General features: G+C 40.1%; 1 protein-coding gene across 1 annotated transcript; it reads left to right on the top strand.

The window, feature by feature from the left end:
- The first annotated feature begins 259 nt into the window (after positions 1-259).
- Positions 260-15,371, top strand: HIGD1C (HIG1 hypoxia inducible domain family member 1C). The gene is made up of 3 exons (XM_028165836.2): positions 260-452; positions 4,110-4,244; positions 15,278-15,371. The coding sequence occupies exons 1-3, from the start codon at positions 359-361 to the stop codon at positions 15,340-15,342; spliced, it is 294 nt and encodes a 97-aa protein (XP_028021637.1). The 5' UTR covers positions 260-358; the 3' UTR covers positions 15,343-15,371.
- Positions 15,372-16,712: the final 1,341 nt, after the last annotated feature.

The raw sequence follows: 16,712 nt of genomic DNA, 5'->3' as shown, positions 1-16,712 counted from the left end.
CTATATTTTGTGAAAGAAACTCTGTGTTCTTACTGTTTGCAGAAGTTCTGAGGTTCCCAATGATTTCAAATGCCAAGCAGTGAAAGAGGACTGAATAACACACTTATGATCTGTGTTTTTACTCTGTATTCATGGAATCTGATTATCATTTACCTCTTTGTGTATTTTTCTTGCCTCCACCCCTAAACAAAATGAAAGGACTCCACAATGCAAAGGGTGAAGGAAAGATAACTGTTTATTTCAGTTGAGCAGACAAGCATGTCGAGCAAATGAAGACAGAAGAACACATAATCAAGAGTATATTGGGAGACGGAAACAGATTCTTTTTGATTATCCCCTACTGTTACTAGAGAGAAAAATGTCTTCAGATAACCAGTGGTCAGCAGATGAGGACGAAGGCCAGTTATCCCGACTGATCAGGAAATCTAGAGATTCCCCCTTTGTCCCTGTAGGTAAGTACAAGCCTTGACTGGATACTGTAAAGCTGTTTCTAATAAAACAATAATGCCTTACCCAGTATCTTTGAGTATTGAAATAGTTTATATAATTGAATGTTTTCAGATAATTGGAGCTAACCCCTTCTATGCATGAATGAGTTACACTTTCAACACAGTTTCTAGTGTATAGCAAATCCTCAGTAAATATTAACTCTTATTATTATGAAGCATCAATTTTTTATTCTGTTTAATCCATTTTCATTAGCAGTCTATCGAAAATTACTGGTTCCCAGCCAATCTAAATAGGATTGATTGAATGGACTGTAACTTTTCTGTAATGACTCAGAATCAGCAGCAGCAGCATGAGTTTATTATTATACAGAGCCTATTAGAGACTATTGAGATGTATACAGATGGTCCTCAACTTACGACTTTTTGACTTTAAGATGATGAGAAAGCAATTCGCATTCAATAGAAACCATACTTTGAATTTTGATCTTTTCCTGGCCTAGCAATATGTAGTATGATACTCTCTTACGATGCTGGGCAGTGGCAGCTCCCAGTCAGCCTCGCCATCATACAGGTAAACAACCAATACACTTACAACCACTCTGTACCCAACCATCCTGTTTTTCACTTTCAGTACAATATTCAATGAATTACATGAGATATTCAACACTGTATTATGAAATAGGCTTGTGTCAGATGATTTTGCCCAACTACAGGCTAATGTAAGTATTCCAAGCATGTTTAAAGTAGGCTAGGCTAAGCTATGATGTTCAATAGGTGAGGTGTATTAAATGAATTTTTGACTTACAGTATTTTCAACTTACGATGGGTTTTTCAAGGTGTAACCCTGTCATGAGTTGAGGAAGATTTACATGTCTCTTTGTTCTCTAATCAACTCCAACCTTTAAGTTCTTGTGTCGATGTTTATAGACTTTTCTGTTTCTTCCATTACTGTTGGGTACCATCAGAAACTTCTGCTTCTAATGTTCTCTGGTGTCAGAAGCTAGATACCCACGCTTAAAAGAACCATGAGTCAGTTCAGAGTAAAGAAGCTCTGAATGAAAGCCTGGGCCTACCTGTACACTTGAGAGCATGAACTTTGTGGTGTTCATGCTCTGTGGCTTGTTACTGGCTTCCTGATGTGTTCCAGATGCTGAGGTTGATGGTTAAGTTAACTCCAGGTTAAAGAAGTATTATTCTAATTATACCTGGAGTCTTAGCCTCTTTATCCTTTCCCAACACATATTTGATATGTTTACATTTTAAACAAATACTATATGTATGTGGACTTTAAAAAAACCCCACAAAATCTAAGCACCAATATTATGTTTTAAAATCTAAGCTTTCTCTTCTTTCTCTTTTGTATGCTTTAGCTGCCCTAGGCATTATTATTTAATACTTCAGCCATGCCTCTTTCCTTGTACTTTTTTTGTCTGGAAACTATTAAAATAACTTATTTAAATCAGATGTACATACAGGGAACTATACTCAATATCCTGTTGTAAACCATAATGGAAAAAAGTATGAAAAAGAATATATATATTATAACTGAATCACTTTGCTGTACAGCAGAAATTAACACATTGTAAATCAAATATACTTCAATAAAAATTTTTTTAAAAATATATATATAAATCAGATGTACATAACTTTGTGATTAATTCCGCAAAAGCCTCTAAATAGGTATAAGTCATATGTTTCCATTAAATGCCACTACAAATCTAGCAACTTTAGAAGTGTCATTATTCACATATCAAAAATAATCAAAACTTTACTTTATAGTAATATTCTGTGTTTGAAAGTTCCACTTAATTTGATTAAGGCTTGTAATAGCACAAGAAATGGAGGCAAATAATTTTGTAGTGATTTATTCGTCTTCTTTAGCATTTTTAACTAGCAAAACAATTCAAGAACTCAGTGCCACTTGAACAGATCACTGTAATGAACAGAGATTAATCACTGTGCCTGTTGTAAATTAAATTGTTTTTCCAGAGACATTTAGCGTGATTAAAGTAGAAAGATAAAAAGTGTTTCCAGCTAAATTCAGTTATATTCAAACTTTTCAAAATTGAAAAGAGATGTCAATTCTCCCCAAACTCATCTATGGGTTTGCTGTAATTCCTATCAAAATCCCAGCAATGTTTTTTTGTAGACAGAAACAAGCTTATTCTAAAATTTATATAAAGGCAAAAGTTCTAGAATGGCTAAAACTACCTCTTTTAAGAAAAAGTATAAAGTAGGGCTTCCCTGATGGTGCAGTGGTTAAGAATCCTCCTGCCAGTGCAGGGGACATGGGTTCGAGCCCTGGTCCGGGAAGATCCCACATGCCATGGAGCAACTAAGCCCATGTGCCACAACTACTGAAGCCCGCGTGCCTAGAGCCCGTGCTCTGCAACAAGAGAAGCCACCCCAATGAGAAGCCTGCGCACCGCAACGAAGAGTAGCCCCCACTCGCCACAACTAGAGAAAGTCCACACACAGCAACGAAGACCCAACACAGCCAAAAATAAATAAATAAAATAAATTAAAAAAAAAAAAAAGGAGGCAGTTGATCTCAAGGATGGATACCTTTAATAAAAAAAAAAAAAAAGTATTAAGTGGAAGGAATCACCCCTACCAGATACTAAGGCTTAATATATAGATAGAGTAATCAAGACTGTGTGGTATTGATGAAGGGATAGATGCATAAATCAATAGGATGGAAGAGAGATCCCCCAAAATAGAGCCACACTTTTATTATGCAAGTTTCCTTTATTCTTATGTCAAAATATAGCATTTTTGTCCTTGTCACTTTTTTTTAAGTCTACCTTACCCCCTTTTAAGTGTTATAAATATGCTGTTCTATTTTCTTCTAGATTTTGTTGATATTTTTATTTTCATATTTAATTCTAACCCATCCAGAATTTTTTTGTAGGGTCTGGTGTAAGATACAAATCCAAGTTAGTTCAAATAGTTTTTCCCTTATCTGTTATTTGGTTATCTTGATTTGTCATGGGTTAAGTTCTCATAGTGTTTCAAATCGCTTTCTAGAATTTTTCCTATTCAGTTGATTCCTATTCAGTTTTCTGTTTTAGAGTCAATTACACAGAATCTTGGTTGTCCCAGCAGTATATTCACCCCTTGACATATGTAGTGAATACAGAAATATTTGTATGGGCTTCTGGAATTTTCTAGAATCACAGTTCTTCCCAGAGTCACATATTTCTCATGCAAATATTCACACCTTTTTACCTCTCATTAAAATTTAATATCTCATTTTCACAGAAGAGTAAAGTTTCTTTCACTTTACTAGATTTACTCCTTATTTAATAACAAGTAGAGAGGAATAAAGCCAAACACCCAAAAGCTATGAACGCTGAGATTTTGGTTGGTTCACTCACTGGTTAAGTGACTTGCCCCAAATAAAAGGCTTGCAGCCTATAAATTTGAAGCCATGCCTCAGGAAAATTAGAAATTACTAGACAAGTTACTATAGTATACAGTTCAGGTTTTTCTGGGAAGAGTCAAAACTGCAAATATTGAATCCATGAGTGAAGTATCCTTTGGTATCTTGCCTGCTTATCTTCCGGGTACTGATCCCTTGCACAGTCTTTTATTCAATTCTCTAAGCTCTTGGGAATTTTAGCCTGCTATTTTTATAATCCCTACTTTTTTAATTTACAGGGATAGCAGGCTTTACGACTGTGGAGTCCTGTGGTCTTTACAAGTTAAAATACAGAAGAGATCAGAAAATGTCCATTCATCTTATTCACATGAGAGTTGCTGCCCAAGGATTCGTTGTAAGAGCTGTGACTCTAGGTAACCTGCTTAATTTGTATCTTGTGTTCAGCTGTCTTTGAGAGTTTTTTTTTTTTTTAATTTATTTTTATTTATTTATTTATTTATGGCTGTGCTGGGTCTTTGTTTCTGTGCGAGGGCTTTCTCTAGTTGCGGCAAGCGGGGGCCACTCTTCATCACGGTGCACCAGCCTCTCACTATCGTGGCCTCTCTTGTTGCGGAGCACAGGCTCCAGATGCGCAGGCTCAGTAATTGTGGCTCACGGGCCCAGTTGCTCCGTGGCATGTGGGATCTTCCCAGACCAGGGCTCGAACCCGTGTCCCCTGCATTGGCAGGCAGACTCTCAACCACTGCGCCACCAGGGAAGCCCCTTTGAGAGTATTTTGATTTATTCATCCATTCATATTAGAGTGTATTTTTATTTATTCATTCATATTCATTCATGAATATTGGGTCAAGATGATGTAATGGAGGAGGAATGGTAAGAAAGACAGTGATCTTCACTTGGTTGAGGTTGCTGCCCAGTGATAGGCTTAATCTCTTGGTATTTTAAGCACTGGAAAAAAAAAACCTCAGTAGGCAAAAGGTACAGACTTCTAGTTATAAAATAAACGAGTCATGGGGATGTAATGTACAGCATAGTGACTATAGTCAATAATACTGTATTGCATATTTGAAAGTTGCTACGAGGGTAGATCTTGAAAGTTCTCATCACAAGAAAAAAATTCTGTAACTATATATGGTAATAGATGTTAACTAGGCTTATTGTAATCATTTCACAATACATACAAATATAGAATCATTATGTTGTACACCATAAATTCAAATTGTATGTGAATTATACTTCAATCTAAAAAAAGAAAAACCCAGTGGAGACCTAGGTTATAGTTTCTGTTATCCTCTATAGTGAAAGGAGCAGTGAATAGTTTATACCCTATATAACTCAGCTATTCCAAGCTTGAGCAATAGGCTATTTTTTATTAGTCTATAAATTAAGCAATATTTACACAGTCAAATCCAAAGAATGGGTATAAAATTATCTGGTTGATTCAGGTTATATCAACAGCTAAATCATTTAGTTCTAACAAGGAGTCTACTTTGGGACCTAAATTACCTAAAATTTTTGTCTGCGTTAATGAGAACAAGTCACAATGTTCTTAGCTCCCCTTCATGCTGTGCAAAGTAGAATCAGCCTGAGTAGGTCTAGGATTATGGGATGATGGGTGTGGGGCTTGCCTATAGGGAGTTATATGGTAATTATCTTTTTACTATGAGCTGTCTTGAACAAAATACAACAAGAAACTTTACTACGAAGTAACAGGCCTCATTTTCATCATTCAGAAAACACTTATGAGCATGAGCTATGTGCAAGGCACTGTGCTGGTCTAGAGATACAGCAGTGAAACTAACTCTCTACCCTCAACTAGTTTAATCTCCTTAGGGAGAGAGATCAAGAGCAGGAGAAGACAATAGAAAGTCAGAGGTACTACGATAAGATAACACAGGTTGCTATGGAAGCACAAGCACAAAGGAGAGGCATTTAACTAGGGCTGAGAGTCCAGGGAGGCTTCTCTAAGGATGCAAACCATGTGATGAGCCAAGAATGTAGAGGAATTAACTAAGCAGAGAAGGAGGTCAGGATTCTAGGCAGAGGAAAAAAACAAAGGCACAGAAGCATGGCATGTTAGTGAAACTTGACACAGTTTGGTATGGTAGGCAAATCAATCAGTGTTTGATGAGACTGCAGAGCTAGGAGTAGTGACATATAGTAAGAGATTTATTTTAGGTATTTGGACTTATGTAATTGTGAGGCTCTTGCTTATGTATCAGGATCTGGGACCTGAAGTGGGCAGAGCAAGCAGTTAGAACAGGGAGATGAAAAATGAGAGAAGCAAGAAAAATCTGGAACCTGCAAGGATGAGCTGAAACACACAGGATGGTCTGGAATCCTTATGGATTTCTCACCATCTCTAAACCTCCAAATTTGATGATGGAGTGACATAGAAAAAGCGATGCCCCTCATCCTGGAGCTAAACGTGGACCTGGCCAAGGAGTAAGAGAAGGTGAAAGAGGAAATTCAGCAGGAGCCATGGTAGCTGCACTCCTGATTGCTGCCCCATGCCAACCAGGTGGGCCAGCAGATAAGCAAAAATACGCTGCAACAGTGCCTTCCCAGGTAAAAAGAATTTGGCTGCTGCTTTACTTCTACCTTTTAAATCTCATGCAAAATGTATCTTGTTCAATTTTTCAGGGAATGAAAGGAAAGGAATTCTGGAAAATCTAGTTATAGTTTAGCTAAGTTGTTACATTACAAATCCGTCACTGTCTATCCCTTGTCAACCTGGCATCCATGTACACCTCTTTTAATACACTTACCTTCAAATAAAGACAATGGCAAAATCAACCATCCCTTGTATAACCAAAAACATGCTAACTCTCTCCCAAAAGAGGATACAAAATCCCTTTGTCCATCTTTGGGTGATGTTGATTCATCTTTGAGCTGAGTTGTATTCCCTTTTGATATCCTGTGACTTAAATCCTGAGATATAAAGTTAACTACTATTAACACTTCTTATATTAGATGGTAGGTAAATGGAAATGGCAAATAGAAAAAAAATTGGTGACTGTATACACAAGTATATTCATATCAAAATAAGGAAGAAATATTCATAACTATCACAGTCTTTGTTTCTGCAACTGGTCGGATGATCATGGCTCATATTGTAACTATGTTTTTCCACTGGCCATTTCATCCACCCTTTGCCTTCCGAAAGCACCTTGGCTATTCATGGTTATTTGACTGGGGTGTTGACCCAAACATTCTTAAATGATTTGGGTCACTAATGATCCTTCCTGTACTGGGTGTAATTTTCCACCTTCTTTAATCACATGACATGGAACTACTAAGAAATGCCCCAGAAGGTATACATTCCAGACACAATCCTCCTTACCCTACCAATATAGTAGCAATTTGCCCTTGATAGACCAGATCAGTGTAATGGACTAATGTGATGTCCTGTGGAATAGAGAGATGATCAAGGTCCTGCAGACTAGATTGTGGCATAGGGCTGGAGAGTTCACACAGCCGTGAGACTGAACACTGAAAGTATACTGCTGGCCCTGCCAGATGAAAGCAAACTGCTTCTGATGGTCTTTACTAAAAGGTATACAGGAAAAAGCAATCAATCAGATTAATAGCTGCAAAACAAATAGCAAAAATTGTGTTGATTTGCTATAGCAATGAAACCACACCTGTACAGAAGCTGCAATTAGACTGATCACCTGATTAAGTTTATAGAAATCCATTATCATTCTCCAAGATCCATCTGTCTTCTGGCCAAAGAGGCAAAATGAATGGAGATATGGTAGGAATCACCACCCTGGCATCTTTAACGTCCTTGATGATGACACTAGTCTCTACAATCCCTCTGGGAATGCAGTATTGCTTTGGTAATAGAAGCATTTAGAATGGCTTGCACTGCACTTCCCTGATGTCACAGTGTTAAGAATCGCCTGCCAATGCAGGGGACACGGGTTTGAGCCCTGGTCTGGGAAGATCTCACAGGCTGCAGAGCAACTGAGCCCATGTGCCACAACTACTGAGCCCGTGTGCCGTAACTACTGAGCCCACGTACCACAATTACTGAGCCCACATGCCACAACTACTGAAGCCCATGCACCTAGAGCCTGTGCTCCACAACAAGAGAAGCCACCGCAATGAGAAGCCCACTCGCTGCAACTAGAGAAAAGGCCGCACACAGCAATGAAAACCCAACGCAGCCAAAAATAAGTTAATTAATTAATTTTTAAAAAAACCAACAATGGCTTACACTTGGCTTTCCCTACCATAATAGCCCTTACTCCACAGGTCAGGGAACCAATGTGAGGATTCTGATAGTTGCTGAGTATGTCTATTCCAATTACACATTCCATAACTGGGGAAGTAACATAAGGTAGGTTCAGGGACCTACCAGACCAACTGTAAAATAGACCTACAGCAAAACTCCACTGACCTGACCATAAACTCCTAGTTCGACTGGTAGAACACACTAATTCTCCAGGCATTAGTATCAATTCAAAATCAATATTTAACAATGTCCCAGAGATGTGATTATTTCCCCTTCCTCTTGCACAGGCACCCTGCTGAATAGTCATAGGTGCCTTTGGGGAAGACTAGAAGGAGGATTTATAGTATTTGCATTTTTGGCTGTGAAACAGGGTCTTTCCTTAAGGAGATCTGACCTCTCGTTTATTCCAGGGACTTTGGGTCTATGAATTGACTCAAATTTGGGAATTGGTTGAGGGGCCATGGCTCTCTATTGTGATGATTCAAGTCAAACTTCTGTTCGCCAGACCTAGAGCTTTTCTGCTTACATGCTGCTCACCACTTTCAACTCTAGGTACAACATAATCAATTAGCCAATGCCAAAGTTCTTTGTGGCTTAGACTATTTTGATTACTGCTCAGGCTTTGCTGCCCATTACAGTAATCATGCTTTCCTTGTCTTTGTCAATTAAAAGTTGCCGCTTGACCCCTGCCACCCCACAATCCCATCATCCCTACTGAATTCAGGGAGCCCAGAAATTCCTACTGTCATTTCTGGCTTATAGGAAATCATTACCATAGACCTCTTCAAGGAGGCCAGGGCTCCCTTCACAAATGTACTTCTCACAGCTCTGCAGAAGGAAGGAGATATATTTAGGGGGTGAGTGAGCAGGATAAATCCAGTCTAACATTCCAATCTCCCTAAGCCTTTGGATACCTTCCTTTATGGCAAAGTTTCTCAATCTCAGCACTATTGACATTTTGGACTGGATTATTCTTTGTTGTGGAGGACTGTCCTGTGCATTACAGAATGTTCAGCAGCAACCCTGGCTTCTACCCACTAGATGCCAATGGTACCCACCCACCCGCGCTGTGACAGCCAAACACGTCTCCAGACATTGCTAGATTTCCTTGGGGAACAAAATTGCCCCAGTAAAGAAGAATCACTGCCGTACCATGGAAGTATACTAAGGAAGTTCTGGTATTTCAACTTCATTTAGTGGAGACTACTTTTTGGTCCAAGTTTCAGTCATTCTCAGACAGAGAGAAGGACTGTTTCTACTGGCAAAGGAGTCTCAGTAAGATATAGGGGCTCAAGGACCCAGTTTCACTGAAATCTGCTTATATGTCCCCATCCCAATTTTCAGAGTCCCTCGCCTTCCAAAGCAGTGCTCTAAACTTTTTTTCTTTTTTAATATTTATTTATTTATTTATTTGGCTGCGCCAGGTCTTAGTTGTAGCACGAGGGATCTTCATTGCGACACACAGGGTCTTTTTTAGTTGCGGCATGCAGGCTCTAGTTCCCTGACAAGGGATCGAACCCCTGCCCCCTGCTTTAGGAGTGTGGAGTCTTAACCACTGGACCACCAGAGAAGTACCCAATGCCCTAAACTTTAACATAAGAGGTGTTATGAGGTTGGGAATTTAATCTGTGTTGTGATCAGTCACTCACAGGGTTTGCCCCTGTGTACATTTTTCAAAAATACCAGTCTCATGGCTACAGGAGTTAAGAGTTTCTTTTTAGAAAGTCATAAAACTTTCAGGTCCCTCACAAGACCTTGAGCTAGGAATTTAAAGCCATGAGCCCATCATATAGTTTTCCCAAGTTCTCCAGCACATTTAAAAGTTACTAATCTTGGGCTTCCCTGGTGGCGCAGTGGTTGAGAATCTGCCTGCCAATGCAGAGGACACGGGTTCGAGCCCTGGTCTGGGAAGATCCCACATGCTGCGGAGCAACTAGGCCCGTGAGCCACAATTACTGAGCATGCGCGTCTGGAGCCTGTGCTCCGCAACAAGAGAGGCCGCGATAATGAGAGGCCCGCGCACCGCGATGAAGAGTGGCCCCCGCTCGCCGCAACTAGAGAAAGCCCTCGCACAGAAACGAAGACCCAACACAGCCATAAATAATAAATAAATAAATTAATTAATTAATTAAAAGTTACTAATCTTATTATACTCCTTATTTCCACTGAATGTTCTATGACAATAAATACTTGATCACCCAAAGCCTTGCTTTCTATAGGCACCTGATTAAGGGTATCTGCAAGGTGATAATTTTTTTAATGTTTTGCTACCACATGCCATGGACTGGTAGCATACTCTTTGCCACTGGAGGGGAAAAAAAAAAAAAAAGCCCATTAATACCTTTAAATCTAATCAGATCAGAGAACCAACTCCAGATAACCCAGAACCAATTCAGAGAACCAATGCTCAGGGTATGTTCCTCTGGAAGCTTCCAATACCAAATTCTGGATCCGTCAGTTCAATCAGAGAAGGAAAACTACTAGTAGTGATATATAAAAAGGGATTTATTATAGAGATACGACCTTAAGCAATTTTGGGAGCTGGCTGAACAGTCCGTGTTAGGTTGTTGGTTATATTTCTAATGCTGGCACCTGAAGTTAACAAGGCAGCAATTGGGAAAGAAAAATAAACTAGAATCTGCAAGGGTGAGCTGGAACCCACAAAGACAAATGGAAACTTGAGTCAGAGTCTTGCTGACTCCAACCTTGATCATGGCATGACCTTTAGGAAAAACTGGCACCCTCTATCATGGAGCTAATCCACACCTGGCCCAGGAGCCAGAAAAGCTAACGGAGGAGATCCAGAAGGAGCTGAAGGATTTGTGGGCCTGACTGCTGCCCATCAACAGCGAGGTGAGCCAGCAGATAAACAACAACATACACAAGCTGTAATAGCACCTGGTGCTCTGCACCAAGCCTTCCAAGTGCAAAAAGAATTTGGCAGCTCCTGCTTCAACTTTCACCTTCAAATCTCAAATAAAATGTCTCTCATGGCCAAGCTAACCTGGAACTATGCAGGGAAGGGAATTCTGGAAAACACAGTAACAGCTTAGTTAAATTGACATAAAACAAATCCCCCAATAGATTTATACGGTTGCTAGTTGAGGAGTAAAAAGATGAAGTGAGCCAGTGAAGGGTTTAAACAGGAGAGTAACAGTCAGAATAGCATCTAAAAGATGCCTGCTGGGAGACTTCCCTGGTGGTCCAGTGGTTAAGACTCCGCGCCTCCAATCCAGGGGGCGCAGGTTCGATCCTTGGTTGGGGAACTAAGGTCCCACGTGCCACTTGGCCAAAAGAAAAAAAGAAAGATGCCTGCTGTACAGAAAGATCAGAAACAGGCAATATGAAACTGTTTGTTTAGGGATACTAAACAGACTGTCACACTATAAAGGCAAGGAAAACTATTATCATAAAATTCAGAACAGTGGTTACCTATGAAAAAGGGAGGGGAATATGATCAGAAAGGGAAACCTGGAGGCTTCCAGGATGCCTGTAATATTCTACTTCTTGACCCATAATTACAGGTGTTCATTCTACAACTATCTGTTAATCTGGTCATTTAAGTTTTATGAACTATTTTCCATGCATATTTATATTACCATGAAGAAAGTGTTAAGAGGAAAAAGAAAATGATTAGAGATGATTTGCAAAGGAGGGGAGAAAAAAGGCAGAAGCCAATTAGATGATGAATTGGATATGAATTAAGGCAGTGGCAATGGCAACAGAGAGGAGATGGATTCTAGAAATACTGAGGACTCAGCAGCTAAGTGATTGGAAAAAGTAAGGAAGGAAGAATCAAGGATGACTTCTAGGTTTCTGGTCTGGGCAACCAAATGAAAGGTTTGCCTTTCACACATAAAAAGAATGAAGAAGAAAGAACAGGTTTGGTGAGAGGACGAGTACATATTGGATAAAACAATAATAACATATAATGAGTGCTTGTGATGTGTAAGTCACTCTGCTTTATATATCATTATCTCATTTAATCTTAGATATCATTTTTTTAAAATAAATTTATTTATTTATTTATTTATGGCTGTGTTGGGTCTTCATTTCTGTGTGAGGGCTTTCTCTAGTTGTGGCAAGCAGGGACCACTCTTCATCACGGTGCGCGGGCCTCTCACTATCGCGGCCTCTCTTGTTGCGGAGCACAGGCTCCAGACGCGCAGGCCCAGTAATTGTGGCTCACGGGCCCAGTTGCTCCGCGGCACGTGGGATCTTCCCAGACCAGGGCTCGAACCCGTGTCCCCTGCATTGGCAGGCAGACTCTCAACCACTGCGCCACCAGGGAAGCCCTCATTTAATCTTAATAAATACCTACTTTGACACCACCTGGTGTATTGCAGTACAACTCAATACTGATGTTAACCACGTGGAGCTCACATCAGATGCCTCAGGTTTAAGGACATGGTTCCCAAAAACACCGCTCTTCTTTCAGACACTGCCATTGGGGTTTCCCAGACCACCTGCACTTCTGACCAACTGGCTACAAATTCAAGGTTTCCCAAGACTCCCTCAGGTTTGATATTTCACTAGAAGAACTTATAGTACTTAGGGAAGCACCGTACTCACAATTACAATTTCATTATAAAGTATACAAATCAGGACCAAATAGACACATAGGGTAAGGTCTGGGAGGGTACCAAACTCAAAATCTCCCCCTGTGGAATTGGTGCATGTCACCCTCCCAGCACATCCATGTGTTTACCAACCAAGAAACTCCACTGAGCTTCAGTGTCCAGAGTTTTTACTGGGGCTTCATTATGTAGGCATGATTGACTGAATCATTGGCCACATGACTGAACTCAATCTCCAGTCCTACTCCCCTCCCTGCAAGTCTAAGAACCCTCTAATCACATGGCTGGTCTTCTGGCATGACTAGCCACATCCTGAAGCTACCTAGGAGCCCACCATGAGTCACCTAATTAGCATAAATTCAGGTATGACTCAAGGGGCTCCTGACCAGACAAAGTCTTTATTAAACAACAATACTCAATGAGGTAGGTATTGTTATTATCCTATTTACAGATAAGGAAACTGAGGCTTAGAGAGGAAAGGTTACCTATTCACAGTAACATGGGCAATCTATTCCAGAGCCTGAACTCTTAATTTTATATTATACTGACTAAGACACCTATGGAAGATGTCTCTAAATTACAGTACTCATACCCTAGTTGATGTATAAGGAGGTCCATGGGGACGTGGGAAGAAAATATTTTTATCTTAAAAACAAAAAAGCGGGACTTCCCTGGCAGTCCAGTGGTTAAGACTCCATACTCCCAATGCAGGGGGCATGGGTTCAATCCCTGGTCGAGGAACTAAGATCCCGCATGCATGCCGCACCGCATAGCCAAAAATAACCAAGAACAAAAAAGCTTTACCAGTACACAGACTGACCGTAGTACATTTATATGGTTTATAAATAAATGTGCATTTTGAGGGGCATGCTCAACATATTTACTTATATACAACTTTAAAGTTTTGGAGACCACCTAACTATGGGATATGGAAATGTCACATATAATATAATCTATACATGGGTCTCACATTCAGAAGAGAGATCTAACTTGCTTACCAGTGAAGCAACAGGTGTGAATGAGGTGACAAAAGGGTTGGGATCAGAACTCCAGGGAACAAACACCAACATTTAAGAGGTAGGCAAGAGGTTAATAATTATTTGTGCAGATATTTAATTTGCTATCTAATTGAGATGAGAACTAACTTGCCCTTTAGGCTCTGTGCACTTTTTGTAGGTATTAACAGGAGATGTCAGAAATAAAGCTGGGCTTCCCTGGTGGCGCAGTGGTTGAGAATCTGCCTGCCAATGCAGGGGACGCGGGTTCGAGCCCTGGTCTGGGAGGATCCCACGTGCCGCGGAGCAACTGGGCCCGTGAGCCACAATTACTGAGCCTGCGCGTCTGGAGCCTGTGCTCCGCAACAAGAGAGGCCGCGATAGTGAGAGGCCCGCGCACCGCAATGAAGAGTGGCCCCCGCTTGCCACAACTAGAGAAAGCCCTCGCACAGAAACGAAGACCCAACACAGCCAAAAATAAATAAATAAATTAATTAATTAATTAAAAAAAAAAAAAAAAAAGAAACTGTTTAAAAAAAAAAGAAAAGAAATAAAGCTGAAGGAAAATGAAGTAAAGGTTTAGTTCAGACAATCTACTAGATAGCTGATGCCTTGACAATTGATATGGATGGGGAGGGTGGTGACTTGTAGTTTAAATCTGTGACTCCCTAACTTGCTTTATTTGTTTGTTTGGTTTTTATAAATTTATTTATTTATTTTTGTCTGTGTTGGGTCTTCATTGCTGCGTGCGGGCTTTCTCTAGTTGCGGCGAGAGGGGGCTGCTCTTTGTTGTGGCATGTGGGCTTCTCATTGCAGTGTCTTCTCATTGTGAAGCACGGGCTCTCGGTGCGCAGGCTTCAGTAGTTGTGGCACGCGGGCTTCAGTAGTTGTGTCGCGCAGGCTCCAGAGCGCAGGCTCAGTAGTTGTGGCATATGGGTTTAGCTGCTCCATGGCATGTGGGATCTTCCCAGACCAGGGCTCGAACCCATGTCCCCTGCATTGGCAGGCGGATTCTTGACCACTGTGCCACCAGGGAAGCCCCCTAACTTGCTTTGGATATGAACATTTGCTGACATCCCTGGAATTCACTGAAGCAGCTCCTCTCTTCCTCAGGATATTTTCCCTGACCACTTCCACCTTTCTGCATGGCCCTAGGACCTCATCCTTGGGGAAGATGTACATTTATCTCATCTGCCTAAACATAGCTAATTCATTCACTGGATTGTAAATCCCTAGAAGCAGGGATTAGATCCATTTACCTTGCTTTTCTTCAGAATACTGAGTACTAGTAGACACTGAATAGATGTTTTCTAAGTTGAAGTGCCTATTGTTTTTATCTCAAGATCTAGCCAAATCTTCCCACTTTCCTTTCTCACCAATATTTTAAAATTCAAACTTCAGGGTGGCATTGTAACATCACAAATTCAGATTTATACTGATCCTAAAGGTCTCATAGATTTGTTTTTTGTTTTTTTTTCCTGGAGTCACTCATATGATCCAAGCCAAAAATTAATAAGATAGAGGGCGTTTGTTTGTTTTTTAATTGTAGGTTAGTTTTAGAAAAAATACAAGTGAAGAAATTCAGTGTTTGTTTCCTATGGATACTCTATTGATATACATCTTTTTGTTTCTAGGTGGTCTCTATTCTATGTATAAGGATTACATTAGACCTCGATCCTTCAATGTGTCCAAAAAATGAAGCTTCAGACAAGAAAAACAAGAAGCCTTCTGAAAACTATTTATTATGAAGAATTTTTAATATGTAGCAAATTATACTGCAGAAGTTTCAGCCGGAATTCTCATAGACTTCAGCTGTTTAAGAAGTCGATTTCCAAATCAACAATCATAGTCAGCTCAAAAATATCTTTCTTGATGTCTTTCAAAGGCTAGGCCATGATTTTCTGACTTTAAAAATTTTTATTTTCTAGTTACTGGCAGAAAATAATCTATATTACGCCAAATCAATCTGAAAATTAGGAGTTATATAGTAGCTACAGAAAAATTTTCTCTATCCATATTAAATATGATGCTCTATTCATAGCTTAATTCTCCACAAACAGGGCAAGGTAATTAAGGCTTTCATAAACGCCTTTTTAGAATGGGCAAAAATTACATCAGAGGAGAATGGCCATGTTGTTATTTAAATCTGGTTCTCCACTGTGCACCTCACTCTTATATAAAAACTTGACTATTTTACCACAAACGTAAAGGCCTTAACATTTAAATATCTGTGTATTCATTTTTATACTTCTTGAAAGTATTTTTAGGAGTACAAAGGTAAATTGCTAAAAAAATCCCTTTTCCCTCAGATGGCAGTATTGAGGGAAAAAAGGATTTAGTCCAGAAGTGCTACTGCTACTCTGGTATGACACTGTAGAAAACATAAGAAACAAAGAAGATATTAAATGTTAAGTATACCTGTGGCATCACACTCCTCTGTAATTACCCTAGGGTTCTAAAAACTAAGCTAGACCTTGTTAGTCATAACTGCCGTGGCTCAGATTTATTCCCTGACTCCAGGCCTGGGAAAGAAAACAAAACAAAACAAAAAAGTACCCACTGAGATAAAATCAAGAATACACTGTAATATAATCTGTGGTGCTGATTTCCTCTTCCTTGATGTTGCCTGTAGTGGAGGAATACTCTGACAGGAAGGTGAAGTCTAATGTTTGGGAAGGGAAAGACACAGCAATATCTGAAAATATATCTGCATTCTAGACATTACCCACTGTTCTGTGTATTATATACACTTTTCTCTACTGGCACAGGGTAATTATTTTAAAAGTTGCCATCTGTACTCTTCTAGTGCCACCAACAAGTACACGTTTCAGTCAACACTTTCCTCCTTAGAAAATAGGCAAGGAGGGACTTCCCTGGTGGCGCAGTGGTTAAGAATCCACCTGCCATTGCAGGGAACACGGCTTTGAGCCCTGGTCCGGGAAGATCCCACATGCTGCGGAGCAACTAAGCCCGTGTGCCACAACTACTGAACCTGTGCTCTAGAGCCCGCAAGCCACAACTACTGAGCCTGTGAGCCACAACTACTGAAGCCCACGTGCCTAGAGCCCG

The sequence above is a fragment of the Balaenoptera acutorostrata genome, chromosome 11 (genome assembly GCF_949987535.1).
Source record: "Balaenoptera acutorostrata chromosome 11, mBalAcu1.1, whole genome shotgun sequence".
NCBI lineage: Eukaryota > Metazoa > Chordata > Mammalia > Artiodactyla > Balaenopteridae > Balaenoptera > Balaenoptera acutorostrata.
This window is presented reverse-complemented; position numbering and strand designations above follow the sequence as displayed.

What these genes read in the sequence shown, in the direction of transcription:
- HIGD1C (XM_028165836.2), top strand. Translation starts at nt 359, where the DNA reads ATGTCTTCAGATAACCAGTGGTCAGCAGATGAGGACGAAGGCCAGTTA. An exon ending in TTCCCCCTTTGTCCCTGTAG is followed by an intron (nt 453 to 4,109) that starts GTAAGTACAAGC and finishes TTTAATTTACAG; the next exon opens with GGATAGCAGGCTTTACGACT. An exon ending in TGTAAGAGCTGTGACTCTAG is followed by an intron (nt 4,245 to 15,277) that starts GTAACCTGCTTA and finishes TTTTGTTTCTAG; the next exon opens with GTGGTCTCTATTCTATGTAT.